This window comes from Electrona antarctica (genome assembly GCF_951216825.1).
Source record: "Electrona antarctica genome assembly, chromosome: 2".
In the NCBI taxonomy this organism is placed as follows: Eukaryota; Metazoa; Chordata; class Actinopteri; order Myctophiformes; family Myctophidae; genus Electrona; species Electrona antarctica.
In genome coordinates this window covers 14,999,107-15,018,874 of record NC_136807.1, presented here as the reverse complement: position 1 = coordinate 15,018,874, position 19,768 = coordinate 14,999,107, and the positions used below count along the sequence as shown (strand labels likewise).

At 44.8% G+C, this 19,768-nt stretch overlaps 1 protein-coding gene across 1 annotated transcript in view; it reads left to right on the top strand.

The window, feature by feature from the left end:
* LOC306932237 (prickle-like protein 2) overlaps positions 1 to 13,252 on the top strand; it is a 45,778-nt gene extending 32,526 nt beyond the window's left edge. The window contains exons 6-12 of the mRNA XM_079513949.1: positions 3,173 to 3,327; positions 5,587 to 5,913; positions 6,708 to 7,153; positions 7,702 to 8,000; positions 10,476 to 10,843; positions 11,197 to 11,574; positions 12,801 to 13,252. Of these exons, the coding sequence (XP_079370075.1) occupies positions 3,173 to 3,327; positions 5,587 to 5,913; positions 6,708 to 7,153; positions 7,702 to 8,000; positions 10,476 to 10,843; positions 11,197 to 11,574; positions 12,801 to 13,238 (2,411 nt within the window). The 3' untranslated portion in view covers positions 13,239 to 13,252. The remainder of the gene's footprint in view (positions 1 to 3,172; positions 3,328 to 5,586; positions 5,914 to 6,707; positions 7,154 to 7,701; positions 8,001 to 10,475; positions 10,844 to 11,196; positions 11,575 to 12,800) is intronic.
* The last annotated feature ends 6,516 nt before the right edge of the window (positions 13,253 to 19,768 follow it).

Sequence of the window (19,768 nt, the reverse complement as noted above, 5' to 3'; positions counted from 1 at the left end):
GCCCCAGAAAGGGCCCCATCAAATGTTAAGTTTTATTATGCATATCATGTTCAAATTTTCAAAGCCAAAAACACAATTCAACGTATACACTTTTGGAATTGATGGCCGTTATGTCAAAGCCCAAATTAAGCTCTAGCTTGAACTTAAAAGGATATAGCAAACTCACATAGGATAATTTAAGTGACCAAAACCAGAAGAAGAAGAAGTAGGTCGGGAGCGGCTTATTGCCGGTATCAGCCGGTAACATGCGGCGCTAAACCCCTGGGAGATGGATTGCTGAGGTGGAGCGCCACACCTACCATCAGCTCTCAGTACTTCCTACATGACTTGCTGCACCAAGCCGTGCTACTCATTCGCTGAGTTGGCAGTGCCCGGGATCGAACCCATGAACTTGTGGTCCAAAGGAGAGAGCTCTATACCGACTGAGCTACCCAGACAAAACCAAAACCAAGACCAAAACCAAGAGTCACATAATACTGCAACCTGTCACAACTCACTCCTGTACCTTCAATATCAGAAACAACACAACACAAACACACTGTAGATTCACATCAGCCTTCAATTCCAGAGCCAGAAACAGTGACAGTAGGTGGGTTTCCATCAAAACATTTCGAAAATAGGAAGGGAATAAGTAAGTAATTTGAAAAAAGAAAAGCGTATTTTACTTGTTTCCATCCACTGATAAAATGCGCTTCTGAGATATTAAATAAGCAGTAGATGGCACTATTTTGCCAGTCAAGTGAGACGCGCATATTATCTGACATTTATTTTACCGTTTGATGTCTGAAATCTGATCTGCATCACACACACTACAGGATAATCTTACACGATTATTTTATCATGTCACACACACACACACACACTTCTCTGATTTGTTCTTCACCACGGTGCATTTGACATTCTTTTAGGCTATTCAAGTTGGTCTGCATGAAGTCCGCTGTCCAGATGGGCCACTGGGACAGGCTGTCTTTCAAACAGGCTGTCTGTTAAATAAATAGGCGTGTGTTTTTGTCTAGACAGGGGCTGGTATTGTTTCGTCAAAGTACAGGGACGATCGGGACCCCTGCCCTGCGACTTGACAGTACATTTCCATTTTGGCCGTGTTGATGTCGCTTCTGTTGTTGACTACTAGTCTCCTCTCGTCCGTTTCGTTCCGAGCTGTTTAGGAGAAATAACTTCATGATCAACGGCGAACGCCCTCACCGGGGAGAGTAAAAGAGCCTCAGCCTGCAGACAGAGGCTTCGAGACTCGAGTGTGTAAATGTAATAATGTATGTATCCACATCCCACCCACCCTCCCGTTCGATCACTCCACAAGTCCACTACTCACCATAGCGTGTGTTTTTTTCTTTTCCAACTGTTCAAAAGCGATATAATGCGAGTTCAATGTTTTCTAATTAGAAATCTTTTCCGCAAGTGTTTCCATACCCCATTTGCGCATTTCACTTTTTCGATATAGCCCCAAAATCCGCCACCTTCAAGCGAAAAAGTGTTTTTGCGAAAAATGCAGACTTATGCGCATTTTGAGGTGTTTCCATCCAGGAGATTTTGCGAAAGAACCTTAATGCGCAAAAAAAAGGCTTTATGGAAACGCACCTAGTGACAATGACAGCAATAGTACACCAGCTTCAATCACATTAGCATGCACACAAGCATAAAACAGCAGCAGCAGCAAAGACAAAAACAAGGTTCGTACCTTGAGCCGTCTTCTACTTGACTTCATCGGTTGTGTGAGTAAATGGCCTGGGTCAAACCTTGGATAACCCATGGATAGAGATTAGAGATAGAAATCCCCTCTCCCTAGTTCATCTCCAATGGCAGTGACCGGCGAACAGCCTTCATTCTCCTGGCTGCCATCTTCTCACTCAGCCTTGGTAGCCCCTCATACAGATGCTTGTTGGCCCCATGTTCATCCTGGTTGATGTCAAGGACAGTCTAAGAAGGACGAGACGCGAAGACCGTACGGGCGACGCCATGTTGCTTTGGAAGGAAAGAAACATGCGCAGTTGAGACCAAGGAAGCTGAACGCGGAAGTGTTGGCTGCATATAGCCCATTGCGCATGTTTCTTTCCTTCCAAAGCAACATGGCGTCGCCCGTACGGTCTTCGCGTCTCGTCCTTCTTAGACTGTCCTTGGTTGATGTTTAGTACTGCACGTAGCCTTCTGGTGTAGCACAGTGGTCCGAGCAGGCTTCAGGGTCCAGCATTCACAGCTGTAGGCATATAGGAGAACAGACAGTGTTGCCAGATTGGACATTTGAAATTTGTTTGTATTGTATTTGAAAGAAAACTATTGTACACAGACAAAAACAAATACGTATTGCAATAACAACAATTAGAATAAATTACGAATTATTGAGAAGTGTGTGGTACTGTAAAATACCACTGTAAAAACTGTAAAAAAAAAAAAACGAGAAGGCTCAGCACCGCTAGCCCCCACACACACACGTTACGTTAGACAGCTAACTGCGCAAGCACAGCTATGTGTGGTACACACACGTTAGTTAGACAACGAAGCGCTGTTGTGGCAGTCTGACACACACACACACACACACACACACACACACACACACACACACACACACACACACACACACACACACACACACACACACACACACACACACACACACACACACACACACACACACACACACACACACACACACACACACACACACACACACACACACACACGCGTTAGACAGCTATGTGTAGTACACACACGTTAGTAGTTAGACAACGAAGCGCTGTTGTGGCAGTCTGACACAGACACACACACATACACACACACGTTAAACAGCTAACTGCGCAAGCGCACACGGCTGTAATACAAATACATTTCTAGCATATTTACTGTAAGAAACAACTTGTTTAAGACTCCTACGTGACAAAAACAACACAAAACACAAAATGTTGTGTGGATGTTACTCAAATAAAAGTCAAGGAAAGACAATAATGTACCCAATGTTAATGCCACCAGGTACAGATCTAGGGTCAGAAAAATAACCTTTTTTGCAGGGTGGGGAACATAGAACCGGCGGAACATAGGTACAGTCCCGAATTTTATATTTGAAAACGTACATCTGGTGGTGCACTGGTGCTGATCTCCTCTAGTCCTCTCCAATCTGTTTGTCTTTATTTTCTCCTGCCCATCCATCTGCTGCCTGCAGGCATCGACCAGGGCCAGATGACGTACGACGGGCAGCACTGGCATGCCACAGAGGAGTGCTTCTGCTGTGCCCGATGTAAGCGCTCGCTGCTGGGACGGCCCTTCCTGCCCAAACAGGGACACATCTTCTGCTCGCGATCCTGCAGCGCCGGACAGGTGGATATAAACACACAAACCCATGCATAATCCAATTAAGGACCATCTGCAATCACCTGTCGGGTGATTTATTTTTTAATATTATCAACCCATTAGGACCTGAGGCCAATTCTACAAATGCTTTCTAAATCAGTAGTAATCACACCAAGATGGGGGAAAAAATCACACTCATGTGAAGTGAGGGGCCACCACCACTGTATTTATATCGGCCACATGACATCATTTAGTGCCCTAAAGAAAGTCCAGACTTGCACTGCGCAAAAAGCATGGAATATGGATGTGTATATTACAGGAAACTCCCATTAAACTTTCCAACAAACTCCGGTAAACTCCCGAATTGTACCATCACACCTGTTGCACCACTCACTTCACACAGGTGTGATTCTTTCTGTCTCTTCTTACTTTCCTGAAAAATGATCAGTTTGTAAAGAAATAATCATAATTGTTCACCCATTATTGTTACACCTGTAAAAAAAGACAATTAAGCTGATTCTGATTCGTATATAGGCTACTATTTCCATAGCCGCAATTTGCAACTCTAGATTTTTTTATAATGGGATGAATCTAGAGTTGCAATACCCTCCATTGACTCCCCACTCATCATTTTGCGTTTGCGATCTGCTCGTCTTAAACGACGTTAAACTCACCAACATTGCAGCTGTAGTCCAAGCTTGAATTATTCTCTTTCAATCTGCAAAGCTTGTTTTTCATAAAAATCCCCCGTAGACATGTTATGAGCTACTTTCTGTCAAGAAATTCTGTGCAAGTGATTCTTTTTCTAAGTGCTGGAGTTTGGAAGCGCTCGTCGTAAGTCACTGAACGTCCCTGCATGCATCTGTTTCGCATTTGCACATAATGCAGGAGGCAGCAGTGCGACCCCTTAATACAAACGAGCGCTTCCAAACTCCAACATTTCTTCTTCTTGACAAAAAGTAGCTCATAACATGTCTACGGGGGATTTTTATGAAAAACAAGCTTTGCAGATTGAAAGAGAATAATTCAAGCTTGGACTACAGCTGCAATGTTGGTGAGTTTAACGTCGTTTAAGACAAGCAGATCGCAAACGCAAAATGATGAGTGGGGAGTCAATGGAGGGTATTGCAACTCTAGATTCATCCCATTATAAAAAAATCTAGAGTTGCAAATTGCGGCTACTATTTCCAGTATTCTCTTGTGTCTAATATATCTGTATCAATATGATTGAGTCATTGACTATATTTAGCATTTTAGTTTTTTCATGTCACATGAAAGCAGGGAACCATAGCTACAAATTGAATTGGTCCACCAACCTGCATATGGTGGGTCAAACCAGCCAATATTTCAAAATAAAAAATAGGGTACGTATTTGAGCTCGTATTATAGGCTAGGCTATAATTACATGTCCAACATAGCAACGCCAGGTTGACAGCTGTTAAACTCTATTGACACTGCCCGCAGCATACAAACACGTGGTGCAACTAAATTACAAGTAAATTACCCAGATAAAGTGTCCCCAGTAATGTCAAAAGCCACATTATTTGCCATTAAACGCTCACTCACCTAAAATGCCCTCTTCTCTTCTGGTTCTGATTTGTCTTGATAAATCAACGAGTCACACGATATATGTTCTTTTCAGGAGAAATGTAGGGTACCATTCCGCTCGTGCGCTTTCGAAGCTCGCGCGCCGCTCTTGTCCAGTGAAGTACATGTGTATTGTGTACCTTGTCTGTGTCGCGTCAAAAAGGACAGATCTACAAGCTCACAACGCGTTGAAACTCGACGAGCTGTGAGCTTGTTGATGTTTTGTAACATGACACCCTGCGTGGGGAACTTTGACTTGGAGCCAACCGAACCAATAGGAAAGCACGAAGCTCTTGCGCTTATCACTTGGGGTTTGTAGTTTTCTTGTTGTGCTATCGAAAACAAGCTACTTAGGTACTTATTTATGATGAACTAAAATTACTCATGTGTGCATAGGCTACCTGGTTTGTAGACATTTAGGCAGGCCCCCATATTTACTTCCACACGGAGTTGCACCTTAGTTCGCACGGTTGTGATTTTTTCTTCTTTCTAATTATTTGTTCGCTCAAAAAATTGTGTTTTGAGGTGTTACCATCCGAGTTGGCTTTGTCAGTGGCTTACAGGTCTTTAAATAAATACTTTCTGAAACGTCTATGGGAAAAATGTATGGGAAATTCTCTTCCGGGCTGACTACAAAATGAACATGTGTGTGTGTGTGTGTGTGTGTGTGTGTGTGTGCGTGCGCGCGAACCCTTCCAGGACCCAGACGAGTCGGACTCGTCAGACTCGGCATTCCAGAGCGCGCGCTCCCGTGAGTCTCGCCACAGCACCAAGGTGGGGAAGAAGGAGCGGCGCAGCGCCACCGAGCAGCAGCAGCAGCATAATCAGCTGGAGCGCCAGCACAGCACCGAGGCTGCTCGCCAGCCCCAGGCCCCACCCCCGGCCCCGCCCCCCATGCCCGGGGACCGCCTCACTGCCGACGTGGACCCCCTGTCCGTCCAGATGGACCGCCTCAGCCTCTCCTCGGGACACACCCCCAGCCGCACCCCCAGTCGCACCCCTAGCCGCGCACCCAGCCTAAACCAGGTGACGCGTCAATTAATTATTTGGATTCCTGAATTGATATAGATTTGGCCGCGGAACCATAACTACAAATGATTTGTGTCAGGGTACCCCCAGGGGAGAAGATTTTTGTTAAAGAATTCAAAATGATTCAATATTTTCAAAAATAGCAGATGTAAAAGCTTACAGTTTACACATTACAGCTTAAATTGTGAACTACTTTTGCTGGGCAAAGTGCATCTAGTCAATCCCAAGATGGGGGAGGCGGGGCATGGAGCACGGAGGAGAGGACATTTTACTTTTATGGATTAAACATGTTTACTGGCAACGCCGATCAACACAGATTTCTGCGGGACGCTAAAGCAGTTGAAAGTATCTTTGAAATCTATAAACACTTTAGATTTGTCAGAGACCAGAGAGTGGTACCAGCCGGTGAAAGATAGAAGGAATTGACTTTCGCGGAACCCTGGATACGTCATTCAAAAAAATAATTAAAAAAGTATACAGGGTTCCGAAAGGAGCAAAGTCTCTCCCAAGGGCAGCTGGTAGCCTCCAGTAATCAACAGACTTGACACTCAGGCAGCTGTCAATCAAGCCTCCACCTCTCCATATTTCAGAAGCACAGAAATAATAAAGTAATACAAAATATATAAATACAGACTAAAATACAGCTGGCCGTAACACGGACTGAATTTATGTGTGTTTTGCTGTGTGTCGGCAAGGATTATTTTGATTTTTTACGGAAGATATTGGTTTAGAAAATCTTTACAGTGTCTTTGTGAATGAAAATTTCAATACAAATGCATTATTATTATTAGGTGTGGATGAGCCGGGATGAGCCGTACCCTCCTACCCAACAAGAGCCCTCCCCAGCCCCCACACCCATACAGCTGCTGGGCCAATGCCACCCCCGACATGGAGGGTACAACAACCCCAGCCCCAACCCCCCGGCCCAGAGCCCAGTCAACCCAGAGAAGAGGCCTGATTCCTGGGGGAACCCCCCGGCCCAGAGTCCGGTCAACCCAGCGAAGAGGCCTGATTCCTGGGGGAACCCCCCGGCCCAGAGCCCGGTCAACCCAGCGAAGAGGCCTGATTCCTGGGGGAACCCCCCGGCCCAGAGCCCGGTCAACCCAGCGACGAGGCCTGATTCCTGGGGGAACCCCCCGGCCCAGAGCCCGGTACACCCAGGGAAGAGGCCTGATTCCTGGGGGAACGAGCCACCAGGCAATGCTAAGAGGACGCCTCAAATGATGGCGGCCCTCAGGTAAGGGGCTGTCTCGATCGTGAGTTTGTTTTGTTAGCTCAACCAGTCTTGAGAGCGTGAAATGAGTGTCAAATGCACCCTTACGGTCCATTTGGTTTCAGTTGACGCTCTCAAGAGTTAACAATTATTGTTAAGCACCTGCATTACTTAATTTACAAGAGGTCTACACAATAAGGGAATGTAGAACAATTGCTCCTGCTATCTCTCCTAATGGCACCACACATCAATACAGCATGGAATTGTGCATGGACAAAATCTTAACAACAAAATAATATCTCTTGGGTCTTCGGTCTGCGAGGCAAAATCTCATCAAATGCTGGTCCGCGGCTCAAATGCCAAATAAATAATGGACCTTGATATGGAAAGGGTTGAAAACAACACAACCACTAGTTGATGATCGAGTGTCATATAAATAATTGTGATTTAATGATTTAAATTGTGTTGTCGGCTGTTGCTTGACGGGCAGAAACCTTATCTCTCCAAATTATGGTTATTTGATGCCCTACTTGCCATACAGTATTCAATCAATCAATCAATCAATCAATCAGGGGCCACTCCTTCAACGACAACTGGATCCAGCACAGCAGTCCCAGTGTGGACGAGTTCCGGCCCAGCAAGCTGCGCACCCAGATGAGCTTCAACGAGATGTCCAGCCACGCCCACAACCAGAACCATGCCTTCCTGGACCAGAGGGCTGTCAGCATGCACGGCGGCTTCCAGAGGGAAGGGCGCCCCCCTCTGACCAGGAGGAACCCGGTCAGCGCACTGAGCTTCAACGAGCCCCTGACGCCCCTGGAGCAGACTCCCCGTGGCTCCATGGACTCCATCACCATGTCCAATACTGCAGGTATACGCTTTGTACTTTCTTGTATTGACAACACTAGGGTTATTTTTAAACTAGCCTCGGTATCCAGACTAATATTTTCGTTCGCATTCGGCCCAAAAAGAAAAGCCTGGGGAAACCCAGTGGAAAACTTGGCATATAGGAAGCCCACTTCCATAACAGTGCAGAGGCGCTGCTCCAAATTTGGTGGTCAGTGTTCTCCGCTGTTTTCTACCGGAGAGGGGGTGGGGGCGGGTGCTCAGATCAGTGAACCAATAGGATCCACTACCTGTTTTCGACTGTCACACGCTCCTCTAGACCATAAACCACACAGGCTGAGCCAGGCTATATAAACTAGAGGGCGGGCTGCCCCGCCCCAGCTATTAATTTCAATGGAAGTTGCTCAGTGGTGTTTGAAGCGCCCAGGAGAACGCTCTACTTCTGCATCTTTCTTGTGAAGTGCTAACTCCATGAATAGAACGTGCATGAATCGATTCATGAGCGAGCGTTCTGTGTTAAACCCCTGCTGCGCACTCTTTTGCTCGTGCGACGTGCATGTATTTTGCCCGCCTGCAGTTCCATCTTTGGCCAGTAGGGTAGGCTGGGTTTACCGTTTCCCAGCGCTTCTTGGGGCCTGGTTGGGATCCTATACGACAATGGTTCTCACACATGTCAAAGTCTCCCCTTAACTCTGACAGCATACAAATGGAACCAAATGGACCCCAACGGGTCCATCTGTACATTGTCAGAGTTACAGATATGTAAGGATCAATGTAATCCACTTTGAGAACCAGTATTTTGGATTTAGTCAGGATTAGAAAATGTATGTGGTAGACATTAAAACTTACAGGAGTGGTTCACCCAAAAAATGAGTTATTTTCTATATTACACACCCCGTGAAGCCTTGGATTTATGGAGATTTTTGTTGTTGTTGTTTTGTCACATTGCTGAGCCAATAATTTGGTGGTCAATAGTCAGTAGGAGACTCTTTGGAGACTCCACCAATCATCAAATTATTGGCTTAGGCGACAAAAATAAAACAAATCTCCATTAATTCAAGGCTTCATGGGGTGTGTAAGCCATAGAAAAGTACTACTCCTTTAATGTTCTGCCTCCATGAGTCAACGGTTTTGTCATAAATTGAGTAATTAGCATAATGAGCAAATGATTAGCAAAAAACTGGAAATGCTTTTAACGTTTGCTTATTAACCTATAAAGGTGATCTAAGTGTCTATGTGACCATGTTTGTGATATTCTGGATTGGTATCCTTTACTGAAAAAAATATTTTAATTGTAAGACCATAATTATACCAGCTCTGACAGTGTGATAAAACCTGCTTCCATTAAACGGTTCCAAATGTGGAATTCGTTCCTCTGGTTCCGCATCCCAACCCATCACTGACAAATCCATCCATCCATCCATCCATCCATCCATCCATCCATCCATCCATTCATTCATTCATTCATTCATTCATTCATTCATTCATTCATTCATTCATTCATTCATTCATTCATTCTAGTACAGATGCTGCTCCCCACACTTCTCCACTGCTGTCAGAGAGCAAGTTGCTCAATACTGCCACCCGTTGACAAATGTTTGCAAAACCATGGGCCCTTTGTCACAGATGTGTGCTGGCTGGGGAAAATAACACAGCTGGCAACTAATATAATTCACAGTGGGGTTACGCTTGTCAAATGCTTCTGGGCTCAGCTACACTGAACAAACCCATCAGTCACTAATGCTATGCATCTGATAACTATAGAGCCTACAGCAGAACACAAAACATTAGCAACAAAATGTGACAGCAAAGCAAGAGCTTTGTGTCTGAGTGTCGGATTGAGATTGAGATTTTTTGGTGTGGTCGTTGCAGGGAACTCTCTGGATGAGGTCACTAACAGCAGTGTTGATTTCGTCAACTAAAACTACCTTTTAGTTGAACTAAACTAAAACTACCTTTTTTCACTGACGAAAACTAAATAAAAACTAAGCTATGATGACTACAACTAAGGCTAAATATATTGAACATTTTGTCAACAAATAGATCGGCTATTTTCAGCATACAACCAAGTGTAAAATCATTCATTAATTTACGATGCCATCTAGGCCCGCCAAAATACATTTCTGTCGACAAAATCAATGTTGATTTAGTCAATTAAAATCTTAGGATCAACTAAAACTAGAATAAAATGAATGACTACGATTAAAACTACATCAAAATGTGCAGTCAAAACACTGTCACTGAGTGCCATGATTTTTGTACTTATTCTGTTGCGTATGTGTCTATGGAGTTAACATTACTCTAATAGACCCCCAGGTGTTTTGTATGTGTCTATAGAGTTAACATTACTCTAATAATGTTTTTTTTTGTACATGATATTTACAAATATGTATTCCCTGTGTGTGTATGTTTGGTTTGTTCCTGAAAGCTGAAAGCCTTTGAGTCAAAATGCCCAATCGAAGACGACTCCACTCCATCTTTAACTGTGTGTTGGTTGCAGGCAACTCTCTGGATGGGGCGACCAAGCGCCAGGAGCATCTGTCCCGGTTCTCCATGCCTGACCTCAGCAAGGACTCCGGGGTCAACGTGCCAGAGAAGAGCATCATGGGAACGCTCAGCCAGTTCCACAGCACCGAGTCGCTGTCGTCCTCGCGGCCCCCCTTTGGCCACAACAGCAACAACATGGACCCCCACCTGCACCACCCCATGAGGGTGGGCTACCCTCTGCAGCATCAGTACTGGGACCCCCCCTCCCGGGGCCGTCCGCTGCCCTTCGATGCTCGCTTCGTAGGCGGGGTCGGTCCGTCGGGCAGCAGCGGGAACCTGCGCGTCACCTCGGCCAGTGAGCGGACCCCCCTCCGCCGACAGGTTGTAGTTTCGTTTTTTTCTAGTTAGTTTTAATTCATTTTTAGAGTGGGATTTGCTAGTTTGTATTAGTTTTTATTTTTGTGCCCTTTTTTACTTTAGGTTTTATTAGTTTTAGTGTTGTGTAAAACTCAACAAAAGATAAGTTGTTAGACAATCAACGACAATCAATGATTCAATCGAAAACTAAGGGCATTTTGTCTAGATGTTTGGTTAGTTTCCATACAGTTTCAGTTAGTTATATATTTTTTTTCTTTCTAGTTTTTATTTACTTTAATGAAAATCTTTGTTTTTAATTTTAGCTTTCGTTATCTCATTAGTTGTCGTTAACTATAATAACCTTGCTCCGCCACCAGGAGACCGCCCCCCCGCAGCAGCAACAACAACAACAGCAGCAGCCCCTCCCCCTCCAGCAGCAGCAGCAGCCAGGGTGGCACAAGCACCACCGCGGTAACCACGGCAGCGGCAACAACAACAAAGGCCAGCATCATCATCACCACCACCACCATCGCCGGCGGCGCCACAAGCGCTCCCGCCGCTCCCGCTCCGACAACGCACTCCACCTAGCGGCCGCGGCCGAGCCGCCGCCGTACCGCCGTGTCCAGGAGGACTACGACCGCTTCCCCTCCGGACACACGGCCCGGGAGCTGCTGGGCCTAGCTCCCGCCTCGTACCGCCCCAAACAGCAGCAGCAGAGGCCCTGCCCCCGGACTACCTCCGACCTCACGCTGCAGGTATAAGGGATGGGACCATAATCGCGTTATTATTGCATGATAGCATGTTATGTAGGCAGATGCCAGGTCATTATTGATCTGGCATCGTATAGTGTTTATAGTTTCAATATACGGATATTCTACTATTTGAAACGGTACACTTTAGACTGTTCTTAGTGTACTTATGATCCTAGACCTATAGAGCGTCGCAGTCCCGCCCCCTTTCATGACGACGAGTGACCCGGATTTTTCCCATAGACGTTTCAGAAAGTATGTATTTAAAGACCTGTAAGCCTCGGACAAATCATGACAATAAATACAATTTTTTGGGCCGAACAAATAATTAGGAAGAAGAAAAACAAAAAACAACAAAAATAGTGTTGTACCCTGCCTTTTTTTCTTCTAATTATTTGTTAGGCCCAAAAGAAATGTGTTTATTGTCATGAGTTGTCACCATCCGAGTTGGCTTTGCCCGAGGCTTACAGGTCTTTAAATACTTTCTGAAACGTCTATGGGAAAAATATTTGGAATTTCTCTTCCGGGCTGCTCGTTGAGGGCAGGACTGTGATGCTCTATAGATGGCTATTTCTATGCAATTGATGTATTACCTTATGTTGTTCTGGCTTACTGTAAGGCGCTCTGGATTAAGAACGCCTGCTAAATGCCTAAATTGTAATAAGAAACGCTCACATTAATCGTATCATGGAGATTTGAATTTATCGTGAAATAGTCGTCCGTCATGCACCAGGATGAATTAGCTATTGTTGAGCTGCAAATTCAGTACCTTTTAAACCCTTTATATACCCTGTAAAGTACATGTACACTTGATACTTGGTATTCTGACTAACGTCAGAATGATGCCAGAACAGGCCAGCTCCATATATGGAGATACCGGTATAGAGGTGATCAGGTCCAGAGCCTGCTCTCCCTGTGGGGGTGTGGAACGTGTTTGTCGAATTCGGTGGCGCGAACGGTTCCAGAGTTATGTGGAATACAGACGTACACTCATTGCTGCATTACTGTATTGCACTTCTGGCTAGACGCCATTCTTCATTTCATTGTCAAAGTATCTGTATACTAGTGACAATGAATTGAATCTAATAATAGCTAATAATAACACACATACAGACGTACAGTACAGATAAGAGTGCATTTTAGTTAGATAGAAGTGCATTTTGATTATGGCGATAATATTGTTAATCACAATTATGTTTTGCCACAATAATCGTAACATGTCATTTTTGCAGGACGCCGGAGCGCCCGGGGCCTGGCCGCCCAGGGGACCGGGGGCCGGTGGCGGCACCGGGGCGAGCTGGGGGGCCGGTAGCGACGGCTACCGCGGGGGAGAGAGAGGGGGTGTTGGAGGAGAGCCGCCGTGGTGCTACAGCTGCTCCTCGTCCTCGTCGGGCTCGGAGGAGCAGGAGGAGGAGGGGGGCGGCGGCGGCGGCGACGAGGTGGCAGGGGGCTACTTCCTGGGCGAGCCCATCCCGCGGCCCGTGCAGCTCAGGTACATCAACGAGGAGCTGCGGCACCGCTACAGCCCCGCCTCCTCGTCCGGGGGCATAGGGGGGGCGGGGCACCACCATCACCACGCCCCCCTGCTGCACGGGAACCACGCCCCCCACGGCAGCCATCAGCTGCACACCCGGCAGCGCAGGAAGAGCAAGAACTGTGTGGTTTGTTAAAAGAGAGAGAGAGGCGGAGCTAAAATGTGACTCTTCCTCTTCATCCTCCTCCGCACTCCGAGCACGACTCCTGGAAACCGGTCACGGCGCTACATGCACGTATACGCCTACTTCCGGGCCTCTTCCGACTTCCTTCACAGGTGTTACGGATGATACTAATGAAGGCTCTATTCCATTCTGGTGCACAATAGCAGCACCAGTGCATGGGTCTCAAAGTGTCCTTGAGTGGGTTCCAAAGGACACTGCACAGGTGCGTAACTCTGAAAATGTACAAATGTATGTACACTCTCAGTTACAGACCTGTAAGGGTCCATTTGGTGCCATTTGTACACTCTGAGTTATGGGGGTCATTGCAATTAAAAAGTTTGAGAACCACTGTACAATTAACCACTTAATGTGTATCATCTGTAACACCTGAATGAAATCGGAAGAGGCCCGAAAGCAGGAAGAGTTATTTCCAAAATGGCGTACGTGCATAGAGCCTGTTTGCTTTTTTTTTGGAGGCTCCTCCCCATCAAGCCGCTTAATTGGAGCGAGGATCTGGGCGAGGATACGTCAAGTATATCCTTCCTGTCTCCTTTGTGGATGTTCTTTTTAGTTTTTCCCCTCTTAGGAATATGTGACTTATGTCTCCTCCTCCACATGACAACCCTCCGGGCTCCGGAGTGCTCCGCTGATCCAGCTGTGTGACACACGTCATCATCAGGAACTGCCGTAGCTTCTAAAATGACGCTGTACTGAGCGAGGAGCGTTCCCATTACTTACAGCGAACACCATCCGTTCCTCCGTCCTAGCCTCCTTTGCTCAGAGGTGGGGCTAAGGCGTGACAGGAGGACGCAAGGATGGATGTATGAGGATTGGAATTTTGCTAGTGTGTGTGTGTGAGAGAGAGAGGGGGGGGGGGGGGGGTATAGAGAAGAGGGAGTAGGTACAGTAATATCATATCGCGACAATACTATCACATAGGTAGGCCTATATTAAAAAAAAGAACAGACGATCTATGATCTGCTATTTTGGCTATGGTTATTTGACAACTTTTAAGTTATAAGTTACAACTGAAAAGAATCACAATATTATGATATATAATATCCCCAGATATCTAGTCTAATATCACAATATCAATAATATCGATATATGCCCAGCCATATAAGACAAGATATTATATATAGTGATAGAATCAGAGTGGTAGACTGACTTGACTAGTTAAACGGGACAGAGTGATAGACCAGTGATCCGGAGACCACCAGTGGTCCAGGTGGTCCCCAGCTAAATGATGGAGAGTTGGTAAAGAAATGGTCCCTTTATAGATCTTTAACTCTTGAGAGTGCAAAATGTACGCTTTCAAAAGTTAAATTACGCTCTCAAGAGTAAAATTATTGTTAATAAAAATCTGCATTACCCTATTTCCAACAAGTCTACACAATCAGAGAATATAGAAGAATGGTTATTTTGGTCAACGTTTGCCTGTTGTTCCTACCAACATCAATACGGCATGGAATTGTGGACAAAATCTTATCCAACAAAATATTTTTTGGGTTTGGCTCTGAGAGGCTAAATCTCATTAAATGGTGGTCCGTGGCTCAAATGCCGAATAAATAATGGACCTAGACACGAAAAGGGTTGAAAACCACTGAGTTATAGTGATAGACTGGTACGTGACCGACATGGAGTGATAGTGAGATTGATAGAGGGACATATCGATAGTGATAGATTGATAGAGGGACATATCGATAGTGATAGATTGATAGAGGGACATATCGATAGTGATAGATTGATAGAGGGACATATCGATAGTGATAGATTGATAAGAGCGACAGAGGAATAGTCTGATCGATGGACAGAGTTATAGATTTGATATGACGATAAGAGTGATAGATTCACACAGCCATAGACTGATAAGAGTGGATTTTTAGCGAGTACATTATGTCGGTAAAACACTGCATGTGAAACAATACTGTAAGAGGTGAGCTTTATAAAAAAGGAGGGGAATAAAGACAGCAACACACTCTCCATGTATGTGAGCTTATGCAACTCGTGCACCAGTCCAGGATAGACAGTGCTGCTGCTTTGTGCACACACACACACACCTACACACTCCAGCATGATCTAATCATGACAGCGAGCAAGGCAGCAAGCTCTGCTCTGGCTTATATAACACCCAAGGATGTTTGCACATGATGGAGCGCAATGATGAGCTGTTGACAGTTTGAATGCACTAACCACTTCAAAAGGAGTTGTTCGCCCCCCAAAAAATGCTTATTTTCTATCGATTACACACCCCACGAAGCCTTGAATTCAAGGAGATGTTTTGGTAGCCTGGTTTCCAGCCGGATTTGTTTTGTCACTTTGCTACTTAGTGACAAAACAAATCTGTGGAACGTAGTGAATCAGGCTGGAACCAGGCTAATGTTTGGTGTTTTTTCTGTCGCATTCCCGGGGGATTTTATGACCGGGTCATCATCGATCAATATAGGCGACTCGGAATAAAAGACTATTTGAGTGGTGTCATCTGGTGTAACATTGAATAAGGAATTAAAGAACATTTTATCATGCTCTGATATTTGAATATAGCAATAGACCTTTATACACATCACCGTTTGGCAACTATGACTCACTCTTAAGATTGGTCATCAAATTGTTGGCTCAGGAATGCGACAACAGTTTTTTTTTCAAGGCTTCATGGGCTGTGTAATTGAAAATGAGATCTACTCCTTTAAACTCTCTGGAGTGGACCTGTACTTGGACCGCTTTCTCCCCTACACAAAATCTTCTTTGTCAAAAATAGCCGGTTTCGTGCTTGAAGATCGGCAATTTTTTCGGCTAATGTTCCCCCTGGGTTCATGTGGTTAACATAATGTGGATAAAGCAAATAATTGATGTGTGTGTGCGTGTGCGTGTGTGTGTGTGTGTATGTGTGGGTGGGGGAGATAATCAATAACCCCCCTTTAAGGATAAGAAAGGGGTTTAATTGGTGAAACTGTACTAAATGTGGTTCTGCTGCCCTGGGCGGTTCTGTGTTGGGATAGTGAAAGCTGCGTGCTTGATTCCGAAACTGTATGTGGAATTCCCCCCCCCCCCCCCCAAAAAAAAGAAGAAAAAAAATACTAGTATTGGCCCCGTTTTCACCTTGTACAAAATAGTCAGTTGAACCCCATGTGCTTTGCATACTAAATACCCGATTAGCGCGACGTCGCACGGCAGTGTCGCCAACGTGCCAAAAAATAGCCGAGCAGTGGTTCCCAAACTTATTTTGGGGGAGGAGTGATGATTAGGTTGATGTGCCACATTGTTCCCTCACTCGACAGCAAACAAATCAAGATACATACTTATACGCATATGCAGATAGTACACAACGTTTTAACTGTAGAACCGAGTCAAACAAAATGTAATGCCTCAACTCCTACAATTCCAAATGCTTGTCAGGGTGCTGGGTGGGAGAGGGTCTCTCCCAGTTCGGATTATTTTGAGGGGAGGGTCACGACCCAAAAAGTCTGTGAACCCTTGTTTTATAGATCGCCTTAATTTCTGGCACGCGAGACCGACCGCCGTGCGGCGAAGTGTAAAATCACGCTTTTTATACCCACGCTTCTCACCACCAAAGGACAAAACGCTGTTCTCCTTCGGCCATTCAAGCACAGTAAACGTCAGGTATATATATATCATTTATATATATATATGGTCCCGTTTTAATCTCCGCCACATGCTTATTTTTGTTTTCCTTTTCAGAGTTATACCTTTAGATGATAAATAATCCTAATAACAATAAATGAATTAATAATACCTGTTAAATGTATATACAGTAATAATACAAAGAAAATAATGTTATTATAAAAGGTTATGGATGTAGTAATGTAAATGTTATGTACATAATGGTCTTACATATGATATTTATATGATAAATATATTTTGTATCAAAAGAATCATTATTTGTATAAGATGACGTAGAGCTATACTAGGGAGAGTTGCATGTTCATTTGTGGCTGTTGTCTCATGTTGGAAATAAAGAGTACTACTTCACCGGACAATAGGTGTCTCATTGCGCTGATCTCTGGATGCCTGGCTGATATATCGGCCAGGGGCGATATATCTGAAATTACATGACGGTTTTGGGTGGCAAATCTACCCAAAAAATCATGTGTGATATAGTACAACGACATATGAACTACACATGAACAGAAGGTCTTTTTTAACCACTTCAACCCTATAGGAACATCACAAATACAGATCTAAATACCTGTAGCTTAGATCGGCTATTTTGGACAAACTACACATTGTCTGTATTGTAGGCTACATAAAAATAGCCGGGGTTGTCCAAAATAGCCGGGGTTGCGACCTGAAAAGGTTTTGAAGCATTAATTCAGGGGTCCTCGACACAAACATGTTTGGCCATGTTTTTGACTGGCACCTCTTCCCCATGCTAACGGCTAACTTTAGCCCTGGGTGTTCTCTGCTTCTGGGAAAACAGCACAAATGTTTGTCAGCAGTGTGCTTACAGACAGTACAGCGGTCACACATAACACGCACGCTCCATTACACACCATCTCATGGGTCTCATTAAAGCTGGTCTGGCCCGCTCTCGTACCACCCCTACCCGCATTTGTAAAGATCGTTGCTGCAGGGGCAGAAACCTCATATCTCCATATTCTAGCTTTTTGTGTTGTTTTTTTCTTTTCTGTAAATTAAAGCTTAACACCCTACTTTAGCATACCAGTGTCCCACAAAAGCAAACAAAGTAGCAGAGCGTGTCGATCTGCTGCTTTTGCTGTTTATTACTTGCGCAAGCAGAGCGCGCAAGTAATAGTTTCCGTCCAGGGCGATGTTTGATGCGTATGCGCCATGCCAGTGTATGACGTAACATGTATACATAGGGGCATTACCTTTAATCCTCCCGACACTAAAACATATCGTCATTACGTCACCATCGAAAACCAATTACACCCTGGCATTGGGTCCTTTAATCCACATCTTTATGATGTCATCATTGAGAGCTAGTTATACCCTGACGTCATATGCTGCTACGATACATACGCATATGCAAAGTATTAAACCACAGTATACCGCTAATCAACTTGGAAATTACATATACATAGAGGCATTTCCTTTAATCCACCCGACAATCGCACAGTACTTGCGCGCTCTGCTTGCGCACTAGTAGGCCAAATGGCCTACTTGGGTGCAACAAGAAAGCAAGCACTCGCCAGAGTGCAGTTCTAGTTATTACTATAATTATTACTAGAGCGGTGCCCATTGGAGCCTCTACAGCGGTGTCTGTGGGGCACTGGCCTACTTGGAACGATGCAAGTTGGAAATGAATTTCCCACCCAGATATTATGTCTGTGTCCCTTTTATGCTCGTATATGAAGTTCTTTGTCAGGCATGCCCAAATATGGAGTCTATGCAGATGTCAGAATGATGTCAGAACAGGCCAGCTCTGTATATGGACACTGGGCCCTGTCCGGAGCCCAGGCAGATACCTTTTGTGGTGGTTCTGGACAACCGTGGGTCCGACCAACTCGACACCGGGCACTGCACCTCCTGCGGGGGTGTGAAACGTGTGTCGAATTTGAAGTCGGTGGGGCGAACGGTTCTCGAGTGGCGCACACGCACTCACGCACGCACGGGCTTCATTTGGCGTTTAGTGTGACATTGAATAAGGCACTAAAGAACAATTTATCATCATCTGATATTTTAATATAGCAAAAGGGGAGAAAAAGGGGAATTGAATTACAGAGTCCTACAAACAATAAATTATTCATCATAACAAGCTAGGAAAAAAAAGGTTTGTGCCCTTGACTCAAGGCCTTCCAAAGTGAGCCCACGTCAGCACAGCGGTCCAGTATTAACAGAAAGAAAATGCTCGCACACTGGCAAAACATTAGTCATAAAACACGTTAATGCCAGTCTTTTCTTTTTGATTAGACATTTAAATACATCACCGTTTGACAACTATGATGACTCACTCTTAAGCAATCGCTACAGTGTATTTTTTTTTTCCTCCTTTGTATTCACAGTCTCTCTCTCTCTGTCACCACCGGTGGAATTATCCTCCACATAAAATGACGATTCTACGAAAAAACATACAAAATCCAAATCCAAATAATGATAATCCCACCCACTGGTGGTTAACAGAGCCGTTAAGAAGAAGAAACAGGGCCAATGCGGAATAAGGCTCGATGCCAAGAGTTGACTTTTGACACGACAGCAGGCGGGATCATCGGTAGCACATGGAATGATTTACAAGAACATACAAAAAAAGAAGAAAAACAGAATCATTAAGCAGCATTTAAACCAATGTGACACACAAAGTCTCCGCTCCCCATGGCTGTGTGTTACATAAGGCAGACAAGCACGATGTTTTAGAACTGGTTCCGTTCTAGATTTTTGGAACCACTTGGGAGCTTTCACCAGAGTTCCCACACATTTGTACCAGTGAATTTCCAAAACATTTCCAGAATATTTAACCAAATTTCTAGGTCTATAGAACAATCATTCAGCGCAATAATGAGTCTCTTACTCCTATGTGCAATGGC